The 27,493-nt window shown below is 36.4% G+C and overlaps 1 protein-coding gene and 1 long non-coding RNA gene across 4 annotated transcripts in view; one reads left to right on the top strand and one right to left on the bottom strand.

Moving 5' to 3' along the window:
• The window catches only part of snx29 (sorting nexin 29), a 152,465-nt gene that overhangs the window by 101,715 nt on the left and 23,257 nt on the right, over positions 1-27,493 (top strand). For all 3 annotated transcript variants that reach the window (XM_058792899.1, XM_058792900.1, XM_058792901.1), the window contains one exon: positions 13,910-14,050. In XM_058792899.1, coding sequence (XP_058648882.1) covers positions 13,910-14,050 — 141 coding nt within the window. The remainder of the gene's footprint in view (positions 1-13,909; positions 14,051-27,493) is intronic.
• Positions 20,117-24,662, bottom strand: LOC131550639 (uncharacterized). The gene is made up of 4 exons (XR_009273609.1): positions 21,965-24,662; positions 21,529-21,585; positions 21,212-21,333; positions 20,117-20,453 (listed from the first exon to the last, which is right to left on the bottom strand). It is a non-coding gene; the product is annotated as an uncharacterized LOC131550639 (long non-coding RNA).

Below are 27,493 nucleotides of genomic sequence, written 5' to 3' on the forward strand. Positions count from 1 at the left end.
CCTAATTAAACCTATTACTAAAGTTTTTAATCTATCAATTTCTCAGGGGAAATTCCCAAGTGTTTGGAAGTCGGCGATTGTTGTTCCAATATTCAAAAGTGGAGATCCCCTTTCTATTGATAATTAGCCAATTAGCATTTTACCCACTGTTTCTAAGGTTATGGAAAAACTAGTTACAGAACAGATTAGCAGTTACTTTAGTAGTTCATTTTCGTTGCATCTGATACAGTTTGGTTTTAGAGCAAAATACTCAATGGAAACTGCTAATTGTTTTTTATAGAAAATATTACAACTTTCTTAGATAAAGGTGGTGTAGTTGGAGCTGTGTTCCTTGATTTAAAGAGAGCTTTTGACATGGTTGATCATAGAATCCTTATGTCTAAGTTATCTTGTTTTAATTTCTCATTACATACACTTACAGTCATGGCCAAAAATATCGGCGCCCTTGGTAAATATGATCAAAAAGTCTGTGAAAATTAATCTGGATTGTTAATCCTTTTGATCTTTTATTTAAAAATGTACAAAATTCTAACATTTCATTGGATAATAGGAATTTAAAATAGGGGGAAATATTATGAAATAAATGTTTTTCTCTAATACACATTGGCCAATAAACAATTAACGGCACCCTTTTGTTCAATTCTTTTTGAAACCTCCATTTGCCAGTTGTCTAAATTTTCTCCTATAATGCCTGATGAGGTTAGAGAACACCTGACAAGAGATCAGAGACCATTCCTTCATCCAGAATCACTCCAGACCCTTTAGATTCCCAGCTCCATGTTGGTGCTTCTTCTCTTCAGTTCACCCACTCATTTTCTATAGGGTTCAGGTCAGAGGACTGGAATGGCCAGCAGAAGCTTGGTTTTGTGCTCAGTGACCCATTTTTGTGTTGTTTTTGAGGTTTGTGTCAGTCAGTCACTTATTGATTTTTTTATCTGTTGGTATTTGATAGAATCCATGATGCCATGTGTCTAAACAAGATGTCCAGGACCTCCAGCAGAAATATAGGCCCACGACATCAAAAATACAGCAGTATATTTCATTGTATATACGGGGTACTTTTTATCTTTGTGTTCACCAAACCCATCTTGAGTGTTTGCTGCTATAAAGCTAATTTTTTTGTTTCATCTGACCATAGAAGCCAGTGCCATTTGAAGTTCCAGTCGTGTTTGATAACTGAATATGCTGGAGTTTGTTTTTGGATGAGCTAGGAGATTTCTTCTTGAAACCCTCCCAAACAACATGTGGTGATGTAGGTGCTGTTTGACAATTTTCTTTTTAAGGTTTTCTGACCCCGAGACTCAACTATTTTCTGCAATTCTCCAGCTATGGTCCTTGGAGAGTCTTTAGCCACTCAAACTCTCCTTCTCACCGTGCATTAGGACACACGTCCTCTTCGAGGCAGTTTCATAACATTTTATGTTGATTGGAAATTCTTAATTATTGCCCTGATGGTGGAATTTTTTACTTATTGGCGAGGAATTTTCACTGCTCTAGCTCTTTTCTTAAAGCCACTTCACTAATTTGTGAAGCTCAATTATCTTTTGCTGCACATCAGAAATATAGTCTTTGGTTTTTCTCATTGTGATGGATGATTAAGGGAATTTGGGCTTTGTTTTCCCTCCTATTTATATTTCTTTGAAACAGGAAGCCATGGCTGGATAATTTCATGTTCATAATCACCCTGGAGTGCTCAAAATTGTGAATATGAATGGGAATATACTATAGAATTTATAAGGGTGCCAATAATTGTGTCCAATGTGTATTTGAGAAAAACATTTATTTCATAATGATATTTCCCCCCATTTTAAATTCTTATTATCCAATGAAAGGTTAGATTTTTGTGAATTTTTTTAAATAAAAGATCAAAAGGATTAACAATGCAGATTAATTTTCACAGCCTTCTTTGGTCATATTTACCAAAGATATTTTTTGCCATGACTGTAACTGGATAGAGTCATATCTATCAGATATCTATCTGTACATACCTACATATCTATCAGTACAAAATCACCTATCCAATGATTTAGGTTCATCAACTGGTGTTCCGCAAGGATCTATCTTGGGTCCAATGCTTTATGCTATATATATATATATATATATATATATATATATATATATATATATATATATATAAATGATTTTCATCTTGCATGTCCTGGCATTAACATACAAATGTATGCGGACGATACAGTAATTTATATACATGGTAATAGTATGACATAAGTTGCAAAAGAACTTACGAATTCTATGGTTAATGTGTCTGCATGGCTGAAAGAGAATTTCTAAACTAAATGTGTCCAAAACAGTATGTATGTTTTTCTCTAAGTCTAACAGTATTATTAAAGAGCCGGATGTTTACGTGTCAGGGGTGAGGCTGCAGGTAGTGCCTCAATATACGTAAATATCTGGGAATACCGATTGATTCTAAACTTACATTTAAAGCTCAAGTTAAAAAGGTTTGTAAGCAGGTTAAGTTTAATCTCTATAATTTTAAATTTACTACAGATTATATGTCATTAGAGGCAGCTAAGATGTATATGTATTCTATGGTATTTCTCACATGACTTACTGTTTAACCACCTGGTCTCAGGCAAGTTCAGTGACTCTAAAACCATTAGAGTCCTTATAAAAACGTACACTTAAAGTCTTCGATAAGAAATCGGTACATTATCATCATTGTCCAGTACTGAAAAAATATAATTTGTTAAATTGGGAAAACATGATTAAGTATGCAAATGTATGCTTGATGTATAAAATTATTTATGGTTTATCTTCTCCCCCTCTTGGTCAGTTAGTTAGTATTAAAACAACTGATTATCGCTCTACAAGAGGCGCATTAAAAGGTTACACCACCCCAAAATGAAAATTTTGTCATTAATCACTTACCCCCATGTCGTTTCAAACCCATGAAAGCTTTGTTCGTCTTCGGAACACAATTTAAGATATTTTGGATGAAAACTGGGAGGTTTGTGACTCCGTATATTTAAAAATATTCAAAATATTTAACCCCCTGTACAATTGGGAGTTTAAAAAGCAATTTAGCCAAAGTTAAATGGACAAAAATCCAAATGTTTTTTTGGCTGTATTGAACTTGAGCGTTTGATGGTTTGTGTGGTGCATGTGCTCATACTAGTCCAGATTGCATCTTTATAGTATCACACTCTCTTAACCTTAAAGGCAATGTGCCCAGAGCAGATTGCCTATAAACTGGGATGGGGCTTGGGAAATTGAGAGAGATCTGTATGAGATGCATAGTATCATATCAGGAGCAAGTTAATTTAGGAAAATAAAATGGGCAATACCAACAGGTGAAATGACCTGTCTGCATTTCTTGCTGAACGAATCTGGATATGAATGGGCTGGATAGTCAGTTTTGGTCCAGGTTTTTGACAGTGGTAGAAAGTTCTTCTCTGTTTGAACATGTGACTTTTGCTGTCTCAACTAGTCTTGCTTCATGACCCAGATTATATATTGGATCTAATGCCATTATACAAAAGTAAATAATCCTGCATTGGCATTTATTAATATTGCGGGAACTGCATATACTGAGGAGAAAATTTAAAGATTGTGGTTTCTAATTCTGGTTGTTTGTATGCATGAAACATTTCTATAGTTTCATGCCTTCAGCAGCCATTAATTGACCACACTAAACAAATTTAGTCAACTTTAGTACAAGCTGTATGTGAACTATTATTTAAGATGACCTAATCTTTAAAGTAAAAACAACCCAGAGTGCAGTAAATATGGTCAAGCAACATGTCCATATTAGCATCTAAATTAGTAAGCTAAATTTGGTTAACTTAAGAGTTTGATTGGGACCATGACCTTTGACATCAACAACATTGGTTTTTGGGATGATTTTCACCTCCTTTTAAAAAGTTGATAAGGGTATTTACTTTGCTGTACTAAACATGCATGATCTTCAGGTTTGTTACAGTCTATTATTTGCATTTAGCTTTGGTTTTTGTTTCCAATCTGAAACAAAACCTTTCGCTGTCCAATCGGAACAGACCCGTGACTCACCGCTTGTGAACCATTGCCTTATTTCCACAATTCCCCATCTGTTATTTTTCCTATTGAATCATTTTACATCTCCCTCTAAATCCAGCTGTGATCAGCAGCAATCACACCTTTAATAAAGTTCTTAGTGGCGCTCAAGCACTAATTGCCCTCCTCACATGCTGCCGCGTGATCGCACTAACCCAGACTAACGGTATTTATGGGCCCATCTGCTGCTGTCTCTTCAGTCCTGCTTGCATCGCTCCCTCACGCCTACGCTGGCTCTCGGCATTGTTTGACTCGACCCATGGTGGCCAGAATTTTAGAGGGCATCACGCCTCAGATCTTACACAAAATGAGATCGATGTATGTTGGACAGAAAGGTCAGGCTGAGGATGGCACCCCAGCTCCATGCCTAGATTATTTTTACCTTCTGACTCTTATTTTATTCTGTTATTTCGGCAGCATTCAACTGTAAGTGGTTTGCTGTTTTGGTTATTTTTAGTGCTGTCAATCGATAAATTTTTTAATTGCGTTAATCACAGTCTTGGACTGTGATTAATCATGATTAATCACAATTTTAAAGTACTAGGATTTACCTGTAAATTTGTTGAAATAAAGAAATGCATGACAAACTAGTTTAAGGAAACCTTTCACACTTCTGCCAGGTATGAGACATAATCCTTATTATTCTTTTGTTTTTATTCAGCCATTATCAGCCTTTATACTGGCAATAAAACGTTTACTAAGCCACATCGCTTCAATCCCAGTATACATTTACCCAACTATTATCAAAAGTATTTCTAAGTAAATAACAAAACATTTCTTGCGACCTTATGTGAAGTATTATGACAAAATGCATTATGAAGAAGAATTGGACCTGTTCTGAAGGTGCATTAGAGCTATTAGCATCATGCTTCATAAGATAATTTATGAGATTAATAGTACACTTTTACTCAGAACTTACTTCAAACACCATTGAGTGTTTGTAATAACTTCCTTTTGCAATCACATGTGGAATTTGGTCGTTTACTGTTGTTAAAATATGCTATTTATAGCCTTTTATATCGCTGCACAAATTAGCATTTCAGATGTACACATCCTCTCAAGAAAATCACATACAAATATCCTATCGTAATCGTGTGTTTATTATATAATCTATAGTGGCAGTTGTCATGTTTATTTCTGCTGTGTAAAGCCTTAACATGTATGCTCTGCTGAAACTCACGTTGTTTGTGATGTTACCGCCTCTCCGTTCTTAAGTTGCCAGGGATACATTCCAAGTATAATACACATTAGTAAAAGTAAGTAAAATATTAGTAAAATAGTAAAATATACACTTTGGGCGGCCGTGGTACATTTTAAAAGTAGCCCAAAAAACGCAACCCACGGCTCTGTAATTTTTTCCCACGACTGTATTTTCAAAATAGCCCAATTGTGCCGTTACCCTGACAACACTGCTCCGCTGTACCCTCATCACACAATGATAGATAACCTTCCACGCTACGATGACGGGAAGAAGTTGGGGTCAAACCTTATCAAACGATTAATTTGCAAAAAAAAAAAAAGATTAATTTGCGTAAAAAAATATCAACGCTTTAACGCATGCGATTAATCAAAAAATGTTAACGCGTTAATATTTTTTAACGCAAATTAATCTTTTTTCTTTTTTGGCAAATTAGTTAACGTTGACACCCCTAGTTATTTTTCAGGGTGACAAATAAGGTGAGGTCATTTATGGTATTATTAGATTTATCACAATAATACAATTATATATTTTTTTCCTCAGTTATTTTATGTGTTTCTCTTCACTGCTAGTTATTACACTGCCGTTCAAAAATTTGGGATCAGTAAGATTTTTTTTTTTTTTTTTTTAATGGAGTCTGCTCATCAAGGCTGTATTTATTTGATCAAAAATACAGAAAAAAAACAGTAATATTGTTAAATATTATTCCAATTTCTAATATTGGTTTCCTATTTTAATATACTTTTAAAATATAATTTATGTCTCTTATGCTTAACAAAGATGTATTTATTTGATCAAAAATAACAGTAAGAACAGTAATAGTATGAAATATTAATACAATTTAAAATAAATGTTTTTTTAAAATAAAAAAAAATACAATAAAGCTGAATTTTTTTAGCAGCCATTACTCCAGTCTTCAGCGTTGCATGATCCTTCAGAAATCATTTTAATATGCTGCTATGCTACTCAAGAAACATTTCTTATTATTAAAAACAGGGGAAAACAGTAGGGAAAGTTGCTCTACTTACTATTTTTGTTGGAAACTGAGATACATTTTTTCAGGACTCCTAATAAAAAGTTAAAAGAAAGAACGTTTATTTGAAATTGAAATATTTTTTCATTTGTCATTAATGTCACTTTTTGATCAATTTAATGCATTTTTGGTGAATAAAATTATGTATATTAAAAAAAAAGTTTACTTACTGACCTCAAACTTTTGAATGGTAGTGTATTATTAGGTATAATATAACATTAATACTGATTCAATGCGGTCTGTCTTTTAGCTGCTCTAATTTTACTTTGTTTCTTTAGGACTATTTTCCTGTTCGATTGCAGAGAGCATATTAAAGGAACACTCCACTTTTTTTGGAAATAGGCTCATTCTCCAACTCCCCCAGAGTTAATAAGTTGAGTTTACCGTTTTGAATCCATTCAGCGATCTCGAATCTGGCGATAGCACTTTAGCATAACAGCATAGATCATTGAATCCTATTAGACCAGTAGCATCGCGTTCAAAAATGACCAAGAGTTTCGATAGTTTTCTATTTAAAACTTGACTCTTCTGTAGTTATATCGTGTACTAAGACCGGCGGAAAATGAAAAGTTGCGATTTTCTAGTCCGATTTTGCTAGGAACTATACTCTCATTCCGGCGTAATAATCAAGGAACTTTGCTGCCGTAACATGGCCGCAGCAGGCGCAGTGATATGCGGCGCCTGAAAGTAGTCCCCAGCCAGTTACCCAGTTATAATATAGCTGGGGACTGCTTTCAGGCGCTGCGTATCACTGCGCTGCTGCCGCAGCAAAGTTCCTTGATTATTACGCTGGACTGGGAGTATAGTTCCTAATCATATCGGCCTAGAAAATCGCAACTTTTCATTTTCGCCGGTCTTAGTACACGATATAACTACAGAAGAGTCAAGTTTTAAATAGGAAAACTATCGAAACTCTTTGGTCATTTTTGAACGCGATGCTACTGGTCTAATAGGATTCAATGATCTATGCTGTTATGCTAAAGTGCTATCGCCAGATCCGGAGATCGGCTGAATGGATTCAAAAACGGTAAAACTCAACTTATTAACTCTGGGGCAGTTGGAGAATGAGCCTATTTCCAAAAAAAGTGGAGTGTTCCTTTAAAGCTAAGCGAATTTGACCATTCATGCATGTAACCATGCTTTACCGCGAGTGCTTACTGGGTTTCACTCGTATTTTGAGGTTCTTGAATGTCATCTGGAAGGATAATGGTTACGCTTTGAAGATGACATGCACACACACCTGCTTGCATTTTGCACACAGGTGACAGGTGTTGTGGCTGAATGTTCCTAATGAAAAACTCTTCTCACTCCTCCTTATTGCTCCCTCTCCTCCTTTCCTTCCTCTCTTCATTTCTCTCGCTGGCTCTGTCATTCCTTTTACACCATGACTCTGGCACAGCAATCTTCCAAATGGATTCTATTTTCTGCCTAATTTGGCAAATGTTTTGTCTCGGTAGAACTGGAGTGTAGAGTGAACTTGGGGGTGGGTGTCAAATTGTAGGGCTGTGTACCATGATGAGTGTGCTTTCCAGAATCACTCAAAACTGTATAATTAGATTTTACTTGTGAATGGAGTTATTTAAGATGCTCTACGTAGTGTAACCTGGTTTTGGACAGACCATCGAAATTCTGTTCAGTATAATACAACTGTTGGTTCCGGTCCTCTAATTTGGTCTCTGCTGGACTTTTAATAACTCTCTTAAAATGCACTTTTCACCATTTTATTTAATTTGTCCATTAACAGTTTCCAAAAGTAGATGGAGTCACAGCTGTCATTTTTCAGAAATGAAAGATTTTTACAAGGTGTTTCAGACCACAAAGGTCTGATGTCCTGCACATGCTCGTCCATATAGTGGCAGTATTTGGCGATCAGTATCAAGCTTTTTAAAAATCACAGAGTGGTCCCATGCGACGTGACGTATATTCCAAGTGTTTGGAGGAGTATCTGATAGGGTTTGATAAACAAACCAAAATTTAACATTATTTAACAAATATCCTGACTTGCGCTGTTGGTCTCTGTGCACAACTGCACGTTCATGAGACTCTATTAGGCAGCGGTTCATTCCGACTCGCCCAGGAAAAGCAGACAAGTTGTGAGAAATCAAGATTGCTAAAAACGTTCTTCACTGATTTGAATATCTCTGGATCTGAACTCTGGTTGCCGTGATGGTCAAAATGACAGTTGACAGATGAATGCAATAACTTATTGCGAGCAGTTATAGTTACCTCAGAGAATAAAGTAGATGGATTTAATCTCATGTCGTGTTTTTATTAATCTTGATTTTTCACAACTTGTGTGCTTTTCCTGGGCGAGTCATAGTGAACTGCTATGCTAATAGAGTCTCATGAACAGTGCACAGAGACCACTGGCCAGTCAATATATTTGTTAAATATGTCAAATTTCTGTTTGTTTTTCACCAAACTCTATTGAATACCCCCCGAACACTTGGAATATGCGGCATGTGTCGCATGGGACCACTTTGATATTTTTGCATCTTTTTTGTTGATATACTGCCATTATATGGACAAGTACGCACTAAACATAACAAAGAAATCATTTTGCAGTCTGAAAAAGAAAGAACGTCATAGGGCATTAGAACAACACGAGGGTGAATGACTTAATTTTCATTTTTGAACTATCCATTTTTGGGCCAGTAATTATGTATAAGTAACTGCTATTTCTATAGTAAATACATGTAAAGTGCTGTATAACGGACACATTAAAGTGCTACCATTTTTTTTTTTTTTACTGAACTGTTGTGTAAGTGCGAGATCACACTCATAGTCTTGCAGTTTTACTGAATATCTGTTGGTGTATTCGAAAACTTAGTGAGCCTCCCAACATTCCTTGTTGTCCCACCCTGAAGATGACCCTGCCTGTGGGCGATTCACAGCCGCTCTAATATTAAATACAACAACACATTTGCTCCTATGATGCTGCATCGCTATCAGTTAGATGTGGGTAGAGGCCAGTTAGAGGAGCATCATGAATGGCAAGTTTGAAGCTTGTTGATGGAAAATGGGTGAAATGAACCCTGCGGGTGGTTTGTGCATTTCCATTTTTGCTCAAAATATCCCTTAGTGGTCAAATTAGAATAATGCACATAATTCTAGGATCGACTAAAAGACAAATCTCTCCGGGGAGCCCTCAGCAGGAAGAGACCTCGGCACTCCGGCAGCCAGTGATTTGTGCACTGACAGCTGTAGTTAAGCTCAATGGCTCAGTAGAGAGGATGTGTGGAGTCTCTGTAGGTAGAAAGAGGGAGCGTGAGATGAGGAGGAGGCCTCCTTATATGATTCCACCCGAAATAGAAGGGGTCAAACCACAGCTTTTACCACAGCTGGGCAACTCCAATTAGACATGCTGCCAAACCGACATTAATTCCCTGCATTTCATCTTCAGACAAGATCGCACGCTTGCCCGACGAATATGGTGTGAGGTATCTGAGCTGGAACAAAGACGAGTATTTATGTGTGTGCGTGTGTGTGTGTGTGTGTGTGTGTGTGTGTTAGTGGTAAATCGCCACAATATGCTTTTTCTCCGCATCTTGTCGTCTCTCCATAAGGAACACATCTTCTCTCAATATGGATATAATGAGATATTGTAAATGCTTTTATAGCTGGGCTAAATATTAGCATCCTCCCCCAGGCTGACATTTGCTTTTAGTATGAATCATACACTGGCTGCTCTTTTCTTTCATTGTTTCTCAAAAAAGATAAAAGACTTTTCCATTATACTGTCCGTAGTGGAAGTAATCTGAAAAGACATCTGAAAAGGTACACAAGTCTAATACACATTACAGTAATGCCCAAATAAATAGACTGGTGACTTAGTGCGTCCCACTGACACTCGTAAATTGTCATTAATTATTCTCAGTGCTAGATTAATTAGAGCAGATTAATGTATTTGTTTTTAATTTGCCCATATTTCCTATTTACTTGATATTACCTTTTGACTTGGAATTACAGGACAGTTTGTGGCTAACTAGACCACATAGCAACACCTTGTAAATGTATAGCAATGTGCAAACACCAATCACAACACTTTAGCTGTGTGCTAAAACCACACTGCATAGCAGCCGCACAGATCACCCTAGTAATCGCATAACAGTGTGCTACAACCACTCAGAACACCTTAGAAACTGTCTAGAAATGCCCTGCGGAAACACTTGAACATCATGATGGAATTAAAATCTAGGTTGTAATGTTTAATGGTTAATAACTAGTGAGAGTGAATTGCAGGTGAAATACTTGTTCCTTTTTTTTGTGAATGTTGTTTTGTTTGATTGGGCTAATTCCAGAATTTCTTGGCATGTTGCCATAAGCTTTCATTTTAATTGAGGTTGGTTTTATTTTTGTCAAGAAAGAGTTTTAAGTGAGAGCTGGATTTCCTCAAACACTTTTTCATGGTATTAATTTGCGATTATCGAGGGGGAAGTGATTGCTCTTTAGAGGATGATTTGTTGCCATAAATATGTATGCTAATGAGACCGCCTCTATGGGATTATGATAGCTTTAATACACCGTCAGTTTGTCATTTTGATTTCCTTTAGTTAAGGCCATAAAACCTCTCGTGTGTGTGTGTGTTTGTGTGTATGTTCATCATTCTGTGTGCCTTAATATGATTGTGGCAGCTTCTTTGAAATATCCCTCTGATTAATATGTTTAGAGAATTTCAAGGTTTAATCATAAATAAGATTTGCATAAAGCAGTTGCTATCGAGCTAATTTGTAAAGAGAATTAAATTAAACTTTATAAAGCATCAACATCCTATATTCATGAACGCGCCAAACCAGACTGAACTCAAACGGAGCACAGGCTATTAAAGATAATGGCTATGAGTGAAACTGTAATGGCCTGCTGCTTGTGACTAAGCCTTATTTGTTATTCTGCTCACTCTCATCTTCACCACCCTAGTCCTTCTAATGTGATTTTTACAGTCATTCTGCTTTTTACATGTCTATTCTCCCAGTGCACTATGGGAAAGTGTGGGTACCCTTTTATTATTGTTCTGGATCATGGATCACAAGAGGTGTTTGGTTATGTGTGGTCTTGGCATGACCCAAATGCAAACAGTTCAAAATTCATAACGTGTGACAAATGAAACCTCATTTGTAGTTCATATGAAAAGGTTTATTAATTAACATCATGACATGCAAAGACCCTCCCCCTTCATTACTGTTCGTAATGAGTGTTCTTAACACTCTCATGTTCTTGCGCAGTGAAAAAGACATTGCAGAGCAAAGAGAAAACTGACAACATGCTGACAGACAAGACAGAGCAGGTTACTTTTGGTATGAAACAAAGTCTCAGCTTTCAAATTTGGTCATTTTTTTAAGAAACAACAAATACCATTTTGTGGCTCTGTAATGTGTTGTGACGGATTGGTGTAGTGCCTCAGTTCAGGCGACATGTGAACCAATCATCATCTCATATTTACTTAAATCTGCAGTCAGTAAGTTTTGCCTCTTTGTTGCCATCTCTGTTTGAAAACCTGGAATTGCAGCTCATTGAGGAATTATTTTTATTGCGTTTGTTGTGCTGTGGCACGGCTCCAGCCCAGATGAATCTAATGTTTTGAGGAGTATGCGTGGCAGTCACCGCACCGATGTGGATATGTACTGTACTAAGTCTGCCATGTTTGTTCTGACCAACTGAGGAAAAAAGCATTACAATAAATTGCGCTACCAATGTTGATTTAATCTAACGATCGATTAGCTCATATCACATCAAACCGTGCAAATTATTATTATTTTTATACTTTATTCTCAAATTATTAATGTTAACAACATCAGCATTGCGTGACTATGAGTATAGTGTGCATTAGCGTGTAGATTTCAATTTCTGTACGGTCTAATCTGTAATTGTCATACCATTCGAATTTCATATTAAGAAATTATTTTTACCCAAAAAGCAAATTATGCTCCCTTCGAACTGGTTGTCTTTAAAATACAAATCTTGTGTAATCCCAGGCTATCTGTAAACAGAAGCACATTTAAAACTGGAATATAATATAATTTAATAATTTCAAATTTTTTATAAACACATACACAACCTTTCTGGGTTACAATCCACCATCAAAATTATACATTTAATTATTCTAGTTGCTGTGAGAAAAGGCTATAAATGATCCGCTACCTGCAGGATCCTCACATGCGATAGCCTACTAGCCGGGACAACTTCTTTGTTTACAGACGTGACGTAATGACGCATTTCCCGTGAAAACCTACCCGTACCACTCAAATTATAAAACATTATCATAAGCTAACCGTTGTGAATCGGGCTAAAGTAAGGCGATAGTTTTGAACACTGGCTGGTTATGTACTTGTTCAAATATTGATTTCGGATAATTTTTAATCAAAAAAAAGTTACGGACTGCAGCTTTAAAACATGAAAATAAACATGAATGAACATCAGAAATGATCTTGTTTCAACCGCGGAAAGACGTTAACATCATTTTTCAAGTTCAAGTCCAGCTGACATTAATCTACTCTCTTGTCTGGTTTGTTTGACGGACAAAAATGGCAGATTCAGCATTATGATTGGTCAGATCGCCTGTCAATCAAACTCCCTGTGAAGGGTCAATTGTAATAAGACGCTATGGTGTTTTAGAAGTCACCTTCTTTGAAATATACACTACCATTCAAAAGATTCTTTTTAAAACAAATTCATAGTTTTATTCAGCAAGGACACATTACATTGATCAAAAGTAACCGTGAAGGCATTTATAATGTTAAAATGATTTCAAATAAATGTTGTTCTTTTGAACGTTCTGTTAATAAAAGCAGCACAACTGTTTTCAACATTGAGAAAAGTAAGAAATGTTTCTTGAGTACCAAATTGGCATATTAGAATAATTACTGAATGATCATGTGATGTAGTAATGAATGCTGAAAACTCAGCTTTGATATCATAGGAATAAATTATATTTTAAAATATATTTAAATAGAAAACAGTTATTATAAGTTGCAGTAATATTTCATGATATTACAGTTTTTTTGTTTGTTTGTTTTTTACTGTATTTTTGATCAAATAAATGCAGCCTTGATGAGCGTAAGAGACTTAAAAATGTCTAAATGTAAAAATATTACAAACAAAAAATTACCATTCCCAATGACAGTGTATGTCTCTGTTTTCTCGGGTAGTGATTGCACTGACGCTGTGACACCAGTAGTCTGTGAACAGCCTGAGTTTGACACTATCAGTGAGGCCTTGCAGGTGCAAACGTGCTGTCAGAGTCTAACCTCTCATGAGATCCTGTTACTAAAGCCAGACGTACACACTCTCTGCTCTGCATCCCCAGTGGACTCGCTGCTGTCTGTTCAAGAGACTTAAGCATGCCACTTTGCTGTGATCAGAGGTCTTGCTTGGGTAATTCGAGCCAGGATCCTCTGTCCTGCTCTGAAGGAGAAAGTGAGGCGTGAAAATAGCATCCCTCTAGCTCCCTCCTTGTGTTGTTGTCCCTGCAATGCACTTCTAGATACAGTCCCTTGTGTCTATCTGGCTATGGCACCACGGGAGACCTGATTTATAACAGATGCAAATAATAATGAGACTAACAAGAGCCAAATGACACATCAGATACTCATCACCGTAACCCGTGACATTTTATGTATTTATTTTTCCAGGTCTACATTAGAATCCTGGACAATGAGTGGAATGTGTATCGGCGCTACGCTGAGTTCAGGGTACTGCACAATTACCTGCGGCCACAATTCCCACAAGTCGACGCGTTCAATTTCCCACCTAAAAAAGCCATCGGCAACAAGGTATGTACCACAGGTTTTCTCTATAATGGCAGGTTCTCTTTTTTCCTTGTCCTTGTATTGCTTGACTCACCTGAAAATACAGGATTAGTATGCAGATTGTCTTTATCATATATTTTATTTATTTATTTATTTATTTACTTAAATCCACAGGGCTGTGCATCTTTCAGAGTTAAATTGAGAATACATGAATTTTAGTTGAATTTGAATTGAGGTGAAAGAAGAGAAAACATGCGCAGTTGAGAATTAATGAGTTAAAAAGGATTGAAATTCAACAGAAATTTCTTGTGTGAAAGTTGTAATCCAAATTCACACTTGTGAATCCATTTCTTAAATTCAGAATTTGGCACAACCCTGTACTGCAAAGAAAACTGCATCCAAACCACCATAAGGTGGATCCACAAACTTTTAATCTGACATTTTCAAAGGATTCACATTTGTGGGAAACAGTATATCACACTCTCGAAAGTTGATTGTTGATTCTGTGCACAGCCGGCAGAAAACATTGTCAATGGCAAAGTTTTAGGCCATAACATTTAAACTTTTTAAATGACGGTAATCCAAAAATATGAGAAGAAAACATGTCAGCAGAGCACAAAAAGGCAAAATAAAAAGAATGCTACTGAAAAGAGAACCAGATCGCTTTCAAAAAACACTTTCCATCAGAGCCACCATCACCACCTGCTACTAACCAGCATGCATGACATCACTAGCCCTGTTTCAGCCCTCACAATTTTTGTGAAGTATTTCACAGAGGTAGTTTTGCAATAAGAAAAGTGCAAAGTGATGTTTTGAAACTTGCAGAAGAATTGTAGAAGTTGCAATGCTATAATCTACTGTTTTCAGCTACTTCTTCAGAACTTCCTGGATAAAGCATTCTCTGTTCTCTGACTGAACCACACAACAAGACCAGATCACTCTGTACCAGGATCAGAAATCAACATTTTCATTAAGGGGCAATATTTGCCCCCTGGAATTGATTTCCAGGAGCTTTAAGTTAGTAAGGGAAATTACCGCATTAAAGGGGTTGTATGATGCGATTTCGTGTTTTCCTTTGTCTTTGGAGTGTTGCAAGCTGTTTGTGCATATAAAAGATCTGTAAAGTTGCAAAGATTAAAGTCTCAAACCAAAAGAGATATTCTTTATAAAAGTTAAGACTCTGCCATGCCTTCCTAAAACGGCTCATTGAAACACGCCCCCACATGTCTACGTCACAGTGTATAAAGATTTGCATAACACCGACTAAATGTATACGCAATGAAAGGTCGCAAGGACAGTCTGGTGCTTCTGACTCACAGCCTGTAAGTACGTTTCGATATTTAAAGAATTTGCTACTGACTATTCAAACGTGAGTTTTGAGCAGTGTAGAGTAGTGCTTGTTTGGCGTTTCTACAATCACAAATGCAGACATGTGGTGTTATGTTATGCGGCGCGGCGCAACGCGTAAAAAGCCCGTATGAGTCATTATAATCAGTAATTATGTCCTCACTGAATGCAACAGGTGCCTCATTTATAGTGGGTTTTATTGTTTTAGTCTTGTCGCACCAGGACATGGCATCACAACATGGTAAGGGGCATAACATTTCCATCACACACTTGAGGTATTCAGCCAATCACTATGCACTGGATAGCTGGTCAATCAGAGCACACCTTGCTTCTCAGAACGATCAGCTTTGTAAAAATCGGTGCGTTTCAGAAAGGCGGAGCATAGAGGAGCAACAATAATATACAGTATGTGGAAAATAATGTGCCTTGAACCACGTAAACACATTGCATTACACCAAATACACAAAATAATGTTCTTTTTAGCAACATCATATGACACCTTTAAATTGTGCCTTTGTAGACAAATATTTAACCAATTATTTCAATCAATCAGAATACTACAGAATACAGACCAATAAACCATCTTTACACGGCAAAGGTGGAACAGAAGCTGCATATGACATGGCATTTATGATTAATGCTGTTCAAAGTGGGCATACATGTATTTACACAATAGTGACATGATGTAAATAGCCTAAATAAAGTATATTAATAAAAAAGACATTACAAGGTAGAGCTGCAACAAAAATCATTATTGTTGATATTTCTTTTGATATTGTAATATTTATTATTAATGTTGATTTAATAGTAGACATAAAACATGGAGTGGCACATCACATTCTTGTTACACAAACACAACAAGCTAAGAACCATTTATGAAATAGTTTATTTCTTTTTACACATTGGTTATTGTTTAAAACAGAATGGTTATTCAAACTCTGATTAAATTCCATTTCAAAGAACATTCCCCATCACTAAAACATTCATTCTAGTGTGAGTTGCAAAAAATGCCATCATAATCACTGAAGCTGTCTACCCTGCAAAAGGAGTGGTTATAATACTCAACTCTGCCAAAAACGTGTAAAAAGAAATCAACATGATGATGCAACATCAGCAGGTCTAAATGTAATGTAAACACAATTGACACTTGTCATTCATTTTCACCTTTCCCTTTAACCACTTTAATTATGCAGGGGCATTTTTGTCCTCTTTTCTTGAATCTGGGGAGCAGTTTAGTTTATTTTAGTGGCATTTTTTGCCCGAAGCACCTTTTTGTTTGACCCTATGCTGTACTGATATATATAGAGTTTTGCTGACCAACTTCAATTCTATCATCATTGATTTTGCCACTTTGGAGGTATGGACACTTTTCTTAGCTTTTCATCTACAAGGCTGCTGCGCAGTGAGTATAAGGGCGAGATTGCTATGTCATGTGTTCCTGCCCTCTGCCCCAGTGCCCATCAGCATCATCAGCGGGGCAGCACTGTATGCACTAATGAGGATAGTCCACTCTGACAGCACTCTGATTCCCCACCTGTCTTTTCATTTTCCTCTTTTTTTCCCCCCTCTGTTCACCCAGGGGCAGGTAATTGGCTTGTGGCACCGCTTCCTCCCGCTGCCTGTGATTTTTGAGAGCGTGCCAGGCAGAGCCACTGGCCCCCGCGCGGCCCTTCAAAGGTAGACTTTTTAGAGCGTGAAAGACAGACCTGATTTACCGGGACCCAGACAGGCACTGCCAGCCTGCGTCCCACCTCAAGGACGGCCAATCAAAAGAGTCAATCAACCCCAGGGCTGGCGTGAAGACAGCACGCTTTGTACCTGCTCTGAGCACATTAGTTTTGCACTACCAGCAGTCGGTTGTTGGTTTGGACTTCAAAATGAGTTATTTTTAACCCTGTGCCACATTTTGCCATCTTGCTCTTAACATACCACCAAGGAGTAGAAAACAGCTGAGCAATTGTCAATTCGGAGATGTGTCTGCATCTGTCCTCGAGTAACTTGCTCTGCTCAGTGATAATTTCCTGACCTCTTAGGGAAGCGGGTTTCGTTTATGTGCCGTGTAGAAGCTACGCACATACACGGGGCAGAAGGAGCCTCTCTGTTCTCTTTTTTTCAGAGCCGAGAGCTGCTAACTGCCTTCTGCTGAAGTTTTAGTTGAAACTTTGACATGCAAATGCAACTGGAGTGTGGAAACCCTCAGGGCTCAGTTAGAACAAGAAACCAGGGAGAAAAGGGTGCGTTGAGAGCAGGCTTTTAAAGTTGAAATGGCTGCAAGTGTGGAGGGTTTTGATGGCGACAGGGCTTTTGTTGTAATCATTGGCCCGTTGAGATTAGCTGTCATGTTATCGTTAATTCTCTTATTGTTTTGCTGGAGCTCGGTGGAGGTTGGTTAAAAAGTGGCTCCGTTATTTTTCCTTGTGATATGCGCCATTGCACACGTATGCACGTATGATATCTGATCTTCTGCAGGCCTGAGCTTTAAACCGAATCTTTGAGGTACTCTAAAAGGGCCGTAGAATGATTCTTTGTGGATCCACTTGTGTGGATAAATCAAAGGTTAACAGGGTACTTCAGATTTATTGAGTGGCTCCTTTTTAAAAATAGAAAGCCTGCACATGAAATACGTTTGGCGTTTCCACAAATTAGGAATTCATTCCCTTGTTTTAGTTGAATCATGGCCACGCATTAGGAAATTTGTTCCCACTGCTTATTAATTTCTTCCCTTATTTTAGCCAATCACGGCCATGTTGTTCTAATTTGTTTACTCATTTTAGCAAACCGTGGTCATACTAATTTGTTCTCTCGTTTTGATTTAGTTTAAACGAGCGGACAAATTAGTACAATGTGGCCATGATTTACAAAACGAAAGAATGAATTATTCATTTGTGGTCACAATAACTATATTTTTGTCTGCATGTCATGTGTGGCTCTCCGTACATATATGATGAAATAAGTGGATGGATGTTCAGACAATTTCACAGTAGGCTTATTTTATAATCTTATTTTTATTCTAAATCCTTTATGTGGGTTTGTGGAACATCATCAATATTGCTTTCAATAAGCTAACTTGAACTTTTCATCAAAAAGGGGGGGAAATGATTTATTTTATATATAATATTTCTTTTTTCATATTAATATGAATATATATTTTTTCATATAGTGATTTCATTTTTATACATTAGTGAAATTAATACTTTTATTCAGAAATTATGCATCATATTTACAAAAATCTCCTATTTCAAATAGGCTCAATATTGTTTTGTGAATAAAGATTCCACACATATTAAGCACCAAAACATCAAATCAGCATATCTGAATGATTTCTAAAGAATCTGATGACTGCTAAAATTTTGGCTTTGCCAAAACATGAATAAATGATACTTAAAAATATATTCAACTAGAAAACAGTTATTTTAATTGTAATAATATTTTTCACAGTATTCCTGTTTTTGCTTTATTTTTTTGAATGGCAGTGTATATACTTTAATATTAAGAGAGCTATATTCCGTTTACAATATATAAAAACCTTCTCTCTCTCAGTAAATCATGTTGCTTGATGTCTCTTGATGGTAAGAGTCCATCCTGTAATGCTTGAACCGAAAGCTAACTTTGAACTGTGTAACATGGTTGTGTTCTCTTCAGGCCTGAATCTCTGCAACTAGTTACACTGAGTTATCACTGGCCTTGTCTAATCTGCATCTTTGAGTCTCTCATTGCTAGTCTCATCATTTATCTTGAGACAGCAGCTTGTGTAATTACCCATCCAGACCTTTCATGAGCCTCGCTTAAACCAGTGCAACACTACACTGTAAAAAATAATTCCATAAAAACGGATAATGTACTGGCAGAAAATTACCAGGACATTTTCTGTTAAATTTACGGACATTTCCTTCAACATTAAAACGGAAAATTCTGTAGATTTACATTTTCTTCTGTACCATAAACGGACAATCCTTAATGCAGAAATTTCTAAAAAATTATAGCATAGGCCTATCTTTAGTAGCAAATAAATCAAGCACAATATATACAAATTGAACATGGTTTATTTTTACCTCATGTAAACATTCTTAAAAGTGTGTTCAGTAGCTTTTATTTGCCTTAAACAGGTGAAGACAAAAATATTATTACATCAATTAATTTAACAATGTGTAAAGCACCACTGAAAATGCTTGTATTGTGGAAAACTTTTTAGTTTAGTAGAAAACATGAGCAGGTACTTGACTTGTTGCACCAAATAGTGGTCACAAAGGTAAACTTAATTGTGAAACAGTCAAGATTCAAAATATTTTCAAATACATGGGGAAAAAATAATACAAAGACAGGGCTGTCATTAATAACAATTGCTATAGACTTACAGTCAATAATCAAGTGAAATGTTCCAGTGTTTACACCATTTAACCTATAGAAGAACACAATATTATTTAAAAGGACAGTTCACCCAAAAATGTGAATTCTGACATCAGTTACTCACCCTCATACCGTTCCAAATCCATAAGATTTTCATTCATCTTTGGAACACAAACAAAGAGTATTTTTAATTAAATCTTTCTGTCCTTCCATTGACAACTACCATATACAACTACCATTTCAAGGTCCAATAAGGTATAGCTGTCACATTTCATTAAAAAGGATCTTCATTAGTGTTCCAAAAATGAACAAAAGTCTAAAAGGATTGGAACAAGATTTTTCATATAACATTTTGGGTGAACTAACCCTTTAAGTTAGATTACTAACCTCTAATTCATGCTAAATTATCTGCATCTACAATTGGCATGGTACTGCAAAAAATACTTTCTTGTACAGCATTTGAAAATAAAAAAACAAAGATTCATGCACTCATGCCTCACATTTCAATGTGAAACTATACTATACAACTATACTAAACTAAACTTGTGTGCTTTTAGTATCTCTTGTCATGTGCCAGTTTGTGAAAACTACTTTTTTTTCTGCATGTTCAGTCCAAGTTCCATGTTGAGATTTGAAAAAAGCTCAAATTGTACATGGATTCTCAAAGTCTTGGAAGCATAGGTTCCCATCATCTCAACCTTTGACCCTTGTTCAGGATTTCTTCACAGGAAGACTGGAAATGACAAGAAACTAAATGAGTGAAAGTGAAGTACAGAGTAACATGCAGAACAGGTTGAGATTGAATTATCAGCTGCTATTCCAAATACTTTCCAGTTCAAACATTGTTTATAAAATGCTAAACTTGCATTTCCAGTGGTCTCCAATTGCATCTGTCATGTGATCTTGTCAACAATGTTTTACGATATACTTAAAGTTCACCCAAAAATGATAATTGTATCATTAATTATTCACCCTCATGTCGTTCCAAACCCGTAAGACCTTCGTTCATCTTCAGAACACAAATTAAGATATTTCTGATGAAACCCGAGAGCTCTCTGACCCATGGTGGTGCTGACGCTGCACTTTTTTTTACTGGCAAATGAACATGCGTTGTGGTACTCTCGTTAATGGCAGCGGACTCTCCCAGGAGAGAAGAAATCATTGAATAAAGTTATTTTTGTTTTCTTTGAGCACAAAAAGTATTCTCATAGCTTCGTAACATTACAGTTGAACCACTGATGTCGCATGGACCATTTTAACGATGTCCTTATATGTTTCTGTGCCTTGATTGTGTAAGGACCCTTGCTGTCTATGGAGGGTCAGAAAGCTCTCAGATTTCATCAAAAATATCTTAATTTGTGTTGCAAAAATGAACAAAGGTCTTATGGATTTGGAATGACATGAGGGTGAGTAATTAATGACAGAATTTTCATTTTTGGGTGAAATAACCCTTTGATTATTAACTAAACAGCAACACAATAAATTCCTTACATTTGTATGGATTCCAGCATAGGTGCCATCTCCTCTGGATGTTTTATGTTTAAAATAAAACAAAGAGAATGTGTAGCTCAGCCACAATGGGAGGAAATGATAACTTCTTGAATGACAGCAATCTGGAATCACCAGTAACAAATAAGAAATTATAAAAAACACATGGTGAATTCAGAAAACCACTCCAAACATTGATTAAATCTACACAAACAAAAGTCAACTGAATAAATGACTCAATGACTAATTTTTTGTCAGTATTGAACAGGCCTAATGGTAAATAAAATAAAAACAGTTAATAAATAAAACAGAATACAAACCCATGATAAGAATGCAGGGGGTGCTTGGGGTGTACAGTACAGCAGCAGCAATTAGACCTGTCATTAGAAAAGAAAACAAAAGAAGCACCATGAATCTCATGAACTGCTGTCCCTTTAAAACATGACTCACACCTGACACATCCCAACTCATTATCAGTCAAGACATTAACTTATTTAAGACTGTCACTCGCCAAAAATGGTAATTTTTACATAATTTTGTGTGCTTTTGTCTGTGTAAGTGCAAGAGAGAACTCGGTGCGCTACTGATGCGCTGTCTGAAAAAAAATAAATAAATAAATAAAGCGGCATTCTCTGCGCGTGTATGACATGCGTGTTCACAGACAGTGTGCCAGTAACGTTACCGAATGAACTTCTAGTGTGTGTGTGTGTGTGTGTGTGTTTAACATAAACAAGACAATAAAAAGTCTAAACCTACCTCGTTTGGCAGAAAAGGCGTTATCCTTGAAGAATTCTGCGATGTCAGATCTTCACCTAGTCTTATCTTAATATCTTTACAATTTTTTTTAAAAAGTCGTAAATGGAGTCTTCTTTTCTTGACAATTCCTCTGCCAGCTCCTGTTGAAGGCATAAAGTTCTCTAAACACAGTTGTACCTCAGATGTAATGTTCTTACAGCTTCTTAACATCACCTCAGTAACGTTATGTGCCGATGCTTTATGACACGCTCAGTAACAAATACACAGCAACAACAATTAAAAAGTTAATTAACTTGTAATTATAAAACTAAAAGTGAGAACACTGTAACAAGTAACTTACCTCCACGTCGTCGAGTAAGATGTGACGGTGTGCTGAAAATGTTGAATATGACGGCTCCGACATTCATTTACCAAACAAGCTAGACAGCAACTAAGTTAAAGTTACGGTTTGTTACATTTAACAAAAACTAATTTACCACGGAAGTGTAAGAACAGTTTCCCAAACCCGAAATCCGACTTTAAAATGAAATTTTGACTGATACTATCTCCGTGAATAATGGCGCCTGCTCTAGCATTGTTTTCGCGCCGATAATCGACTGACCTTCTTGTTCCCACAATGCAAAGCATAATTTAAAAAATACGGAAAAAAACCTGTAAAAACCAAATACGGAAAATTCCTTCAAATTATTACGGTATATTGTACTTTTTTTACAGTGTAGGCCTGCTTTTGCATCTCCTCTGACAAGGTCTTGAATTTTCTTTCAACTGTCACTTTGTTTTCCACCTGTGAGTGAATCAAATAGATTCGATACTTTGGTGATTACACACAAATTCCAAACATGCAATGTTAAAGAATCTCGATTATTACACTTTTTTGGCCCTTTTCATCATCCACCAGGCATAAAAGTCTGACACCTTAGAAAAAGTAATGGCACAAAAATATAAATTTAAAAGTTTCCTTGTCGCTTCCATACACTTCCATACAGTGTGTATAATATCCTTCTATCTCTAAGACTGCAACTGTCCTTCTGTGATTGTCGTGAAGCTCTCTGTGTTTTGGAATGGAATATGAATTTGGTGTCTTGTTGTGTCCATGACTCCATCTGCTTGGGCCATGTCAGGCCCCTTGCTGCTCAACCATACTGACAGCTTCTAAACAGCTGATTTGTCAGAGGCTTGCCGGACAAACACGCTAAATGCTCCCCAGCCTACCCGTCAAATGTGCCCTGAATACCAAGCAGAGCCATGCTGAACCCAGCCAACCACAGGAAGAATGATGACATCAAAGAGAGGCGACTGTCAGCACTACAGTCAAACTGTCACCTCATAAGCTCCTCAGCTCTGTTTTGATTTTTTAAACATTTTTTATGACTGAGGGTTTTTTTTTTTTAAAATTTTTATCAGGATCACATTTACAGGCTCCATTTTGCGGGTTTTTTTTTTTCTTGTTCACGCTTCAGGACTTTAAAGGGGAGAAAATCTTAAGGGAGCTGTCTTAGACAGTAATTGAGAGATCATATAAAGTAGCCAGTGTTATCCTGTTAAAAACTCTCGGGATGAGTAGTTGTATGCACATTGAGACAGGTAGAGTTTCTTGAGGGGGGGTATGTACGGAGCCCCTAATAGGACATTTGCAAACATTAAAAAATACACAGACTTTCGCATAAGCGCAAGAAACTATTGCATGCTCACAAGAAACTTTTCACATGCGCACACGTTACAATGTCAGATTTATGTAAACTATAACCTATTTCCTTTGTCAGTCACTGCAGTTTTACTGTGAAGAAAACAAGAGTTTGGATGCACATGACTTAATATGGACCTATTTGTTCAAAAATGGGCTTCTATACCTATATAACGGCGTTATGTCTGCTTTAACGCATCCTCTGTAACGGCAGAGAAGGCTCGCCATTAAATGGGCTGAATTGTGCAATACGACTGTGTGCACTGAGCTTTAAGTTTGGATTTCATTAGAGCAGTTTGTGGAGTATGAAGCTGAATTCAGCTCCTTATTCGTGAAACACCTTTATGTAACGAGGTGCTCGCAATAAGCACTGATAGAACTGAATGAAGAAACTCAAATTTCTCTGCAATCTGCAAATATGCATTAAATCCGACAAAGTAGTTTAATGAAAGATGTCTTGATCTTGTGAAGTAAGAATATTTTAACACATTTACTGTGCCTATATATATATATATATATATACACTGCCCTATCGAAATCCAAAATTTGAACACTTTTTTACTTTAACAATCACTTCTAGACCTCAAGATGCATTTCATATGTCAGAATCAGAAATAGCTTTATTGCCAAGTGTGTTTACACACACAAGGAATCCGTCTTGGTGACAGGAGCTTCCAGTGGAGAAAATACAGACCTAGTGCAGACATACATAAAAATTAAGGTAATAGAATGAAATATAAAACTAATAATAAAGAGAACAGAGAATAAATTAAAAATTATAGCTATATGGTAATAAAAATATAGAGAAAATAGTAAGAATAATGAATGTGCTATTTTACAGATGAAAAGTTATGTACAGTCCTGAGATGTTATGTATGGTTAAGGAGGAATATAGCCAGATTTTTTTAAATAATTAAAAATAATAATGATTTGAATATTAATTATTCATAATTCTATATTGATATGCTGTTATATCTTATAATAATATCCAGAAATATGAATAATTTGGTCACTATTAGCCCATTAAATATAATATTGTAAAATTATTAAGTAATTTAATAATAATAATATTTAAAATATAACGAGTAATATTTTTGTCGTCTTTTTCATTTTTAATAAAAAATTCAACTTTATTGAATTAATATATTCTTAATATATTAGAAATACAATAATATAAGCTTTGTCTATGCCCCTCACTACAGAGTTTTAGTATGTTTGTATCTATCTGTGCATTTGTGTTTGGTTCAAGATCATGCTCTTCCGTTCATTTGAGTGTTTGTCCAAGTGACTGTGTTGTTTTGTGTGTGTGTCTTGTGCGGTAGGTTTATTTCATCCACTCATAGGTTGAGGGGGCTGATGGAGGGATTTGGTGAGTCTGTCTGGGGATTGGCTGTTTAGAGGGTTTCAGTACAGCGATAATGTGCACATCCTCCCTAGGCAGCATCCTCACTGTCCCTGCTCTCAGCTGATAGCCTCACAGCAACACAGGACAATGCCAGTGTGTAATACCTGCTAGCTTCACCCACATATGCATACTGATAAGTGTATCAATGTATCACTTTTACCTGGGTGTTTTATAGTAAAGGCATATATTGACGTTTTTTAGCATAATATACTTTCTTGTCACACGTTAAACCCAGGTCTGTATATTAAGAACACAGCACTAGAGACTGTTTAATTGAACCATTTATTTATTCTGCTATTATGACTCATTGCCATTTAAAAAGTGGCGAAGGTGCACAACAATAGTAGTTATTAAGCTGATGCTTTAATCTAAAGGTACAGTTATTACAGTACACTTGTAACAGGGACAGTATCCCTTAAGTGCTTTGCTCAAGGGCACAATGGCATTAAATCATTGATTGCCGCTCACAGAATTCAAATCTGTAACTTCGCTACTTAAATATGTTACCATTACACCATACCACATCAAACTTACAAGCAAGCAGATTGCAATTTATCAGTGCAGAAACTGACGTAAACATTTTCATATAACGACACAAGTACAGACAAAAGCATGAGAGAACTTTTTGTGCTAATGTACTGACACGCCAGAGTGCACAGACTTTATTTTCTAGTGGTGCGAGTGCGAATGAGTGAGCTGAACTGACTGAACACACTCAGAAATAAAGGTACAAAAGCTGTCACTGGGGCGGTACCTTTTCAAAAGGTACATGTTTGTACCTAGGGGTGGGCTGACTAATTTTATATGACTAATTTTATATCACGATAACGATATATATCATGATATATATATATATATATATGATATAAAAATCTTTGATACCATAGAATTTTCATAATCCTTGTCACCAATGTCAATATCAAACTAATACAAGCCTAAAAATAGACAAAAAACCCCAAAAAACCTCAAGCTCACTGAAAATAAATAGTCAGTGATGAAATAAGTATAAGAAACTAATTGCAAGCAATAGGACAAAAAACTACAATAAATAAGAAACGCTACATACATTGTGTAAATTAATTAGTCTTTACAATCTTCAAGCAACAGCTGAAAACTCATCTCTTTCGACACTACTCGACTTCAACCTACACATAAAATAAAAAATAAAAAATAAAAATCTTTCTCCTTACTTATTCCTTCCCTTGCTAGCTTGTACTTATTTAAACAATGCCTGAGACTTGGTGTTACAAGCACTTCCTTTGTCGAATTGCCTCTTCAAGATGAATCGCTTCATGTGTTCCCCAAATTGTAAGTCGCTTTGGATAAAAGCGTCTGCAAAATGACTAAATGTAAATGTAAATGTAAATGTTTACTGTGTTATCTATCTATCTATGATAGACATAATTAACACGTGTATTATGTATAGATTCTATACACACACACACACACACACACACACACATATATATATATATATATATATATATATATATATATATATATACAGTGGCGTGCACAAAGGGGGTCCAGGGGGGCTCGAGCCCCTGCCCCTTTGAGGTCTGACGGAAAAGTGCTCTTTGCGGTCCGGTGCTCCCGTTATGCGATTTCTGCCGAGGGTAGGGGTGTTCGATATGACGATTTTTGATGGTGGACTATAAAAATGTCTCCACGATCTGCTTTTTTGAAGAAATATCGTAGTATGGTACTTCAGCGCGCATTCTATCAGCTGCAGTTCTGGCGCCGCCGTCTCTATATACTGTACAACGCCACATACATTCACATCAGTGTTAACTCAGCGGTAGAGTTACTCTCACGGGACACTGCACTTATTTGCAGTCACAAAAGTACATTATTTGCATCTGCTTCAAAGACTGGTTAAACGTTTCATTTGTGTGCTGTTCTGATGAGCGCCTTTTCTGAGCACATACACCCAAAGCGCGTGCTCTAAAAAGCCTGTCAAACAGCGCCTGATTACTGAACTAAGTTATGTTTTGTGCTAATACTGTCAAAACACACAATGTTTATATATAGACTCAGTTGGTTATGTCTAAAATGAAAGTAAACATCCGAGAGAAACGCATGCGTGCCTATATATTATATGCATGCAGGTCTTAAAGGGATAGTACTAAACATGCTGCCGACTGTAATTAAAGGGATAGTTCACCCTAAAATTTAATTTCTGTCATTATTTACTCTCACATGTTGTCCCAAACCTGTAATAATTTCTTTCTTGTGCTGAACACAAAAGAAGATATTTTGAAGAATGTGGCTAACAGTTGCTGGTCCACATTTACTTTAACAGTAGGGAAAAAAATACTATGGAAGTCACTGTAGACCAGCAACTGTTCTACACATTCTTCAAAATAGCATTTATTTTCAGCAGAAAAAACTCGTTCAGGTTTAAACCAACTTTTGAGTGAGTAAATGAAGGTATAAAAAT

Source organism: Onychostoma macrolepis, chromosome 12, assembly GCF_012432095.1.
Source record: "Onychostoma macrolepis isolate SWU-2019 chromosome 12, ASM1243209v1, whole genome shotgun sequence".
NCBI lineage: Eukaryota > Metazoa > Chordata > Actinopteri > Cypriniformes > Cyprinidae > Onychostoma > Onychostoma macrolepis.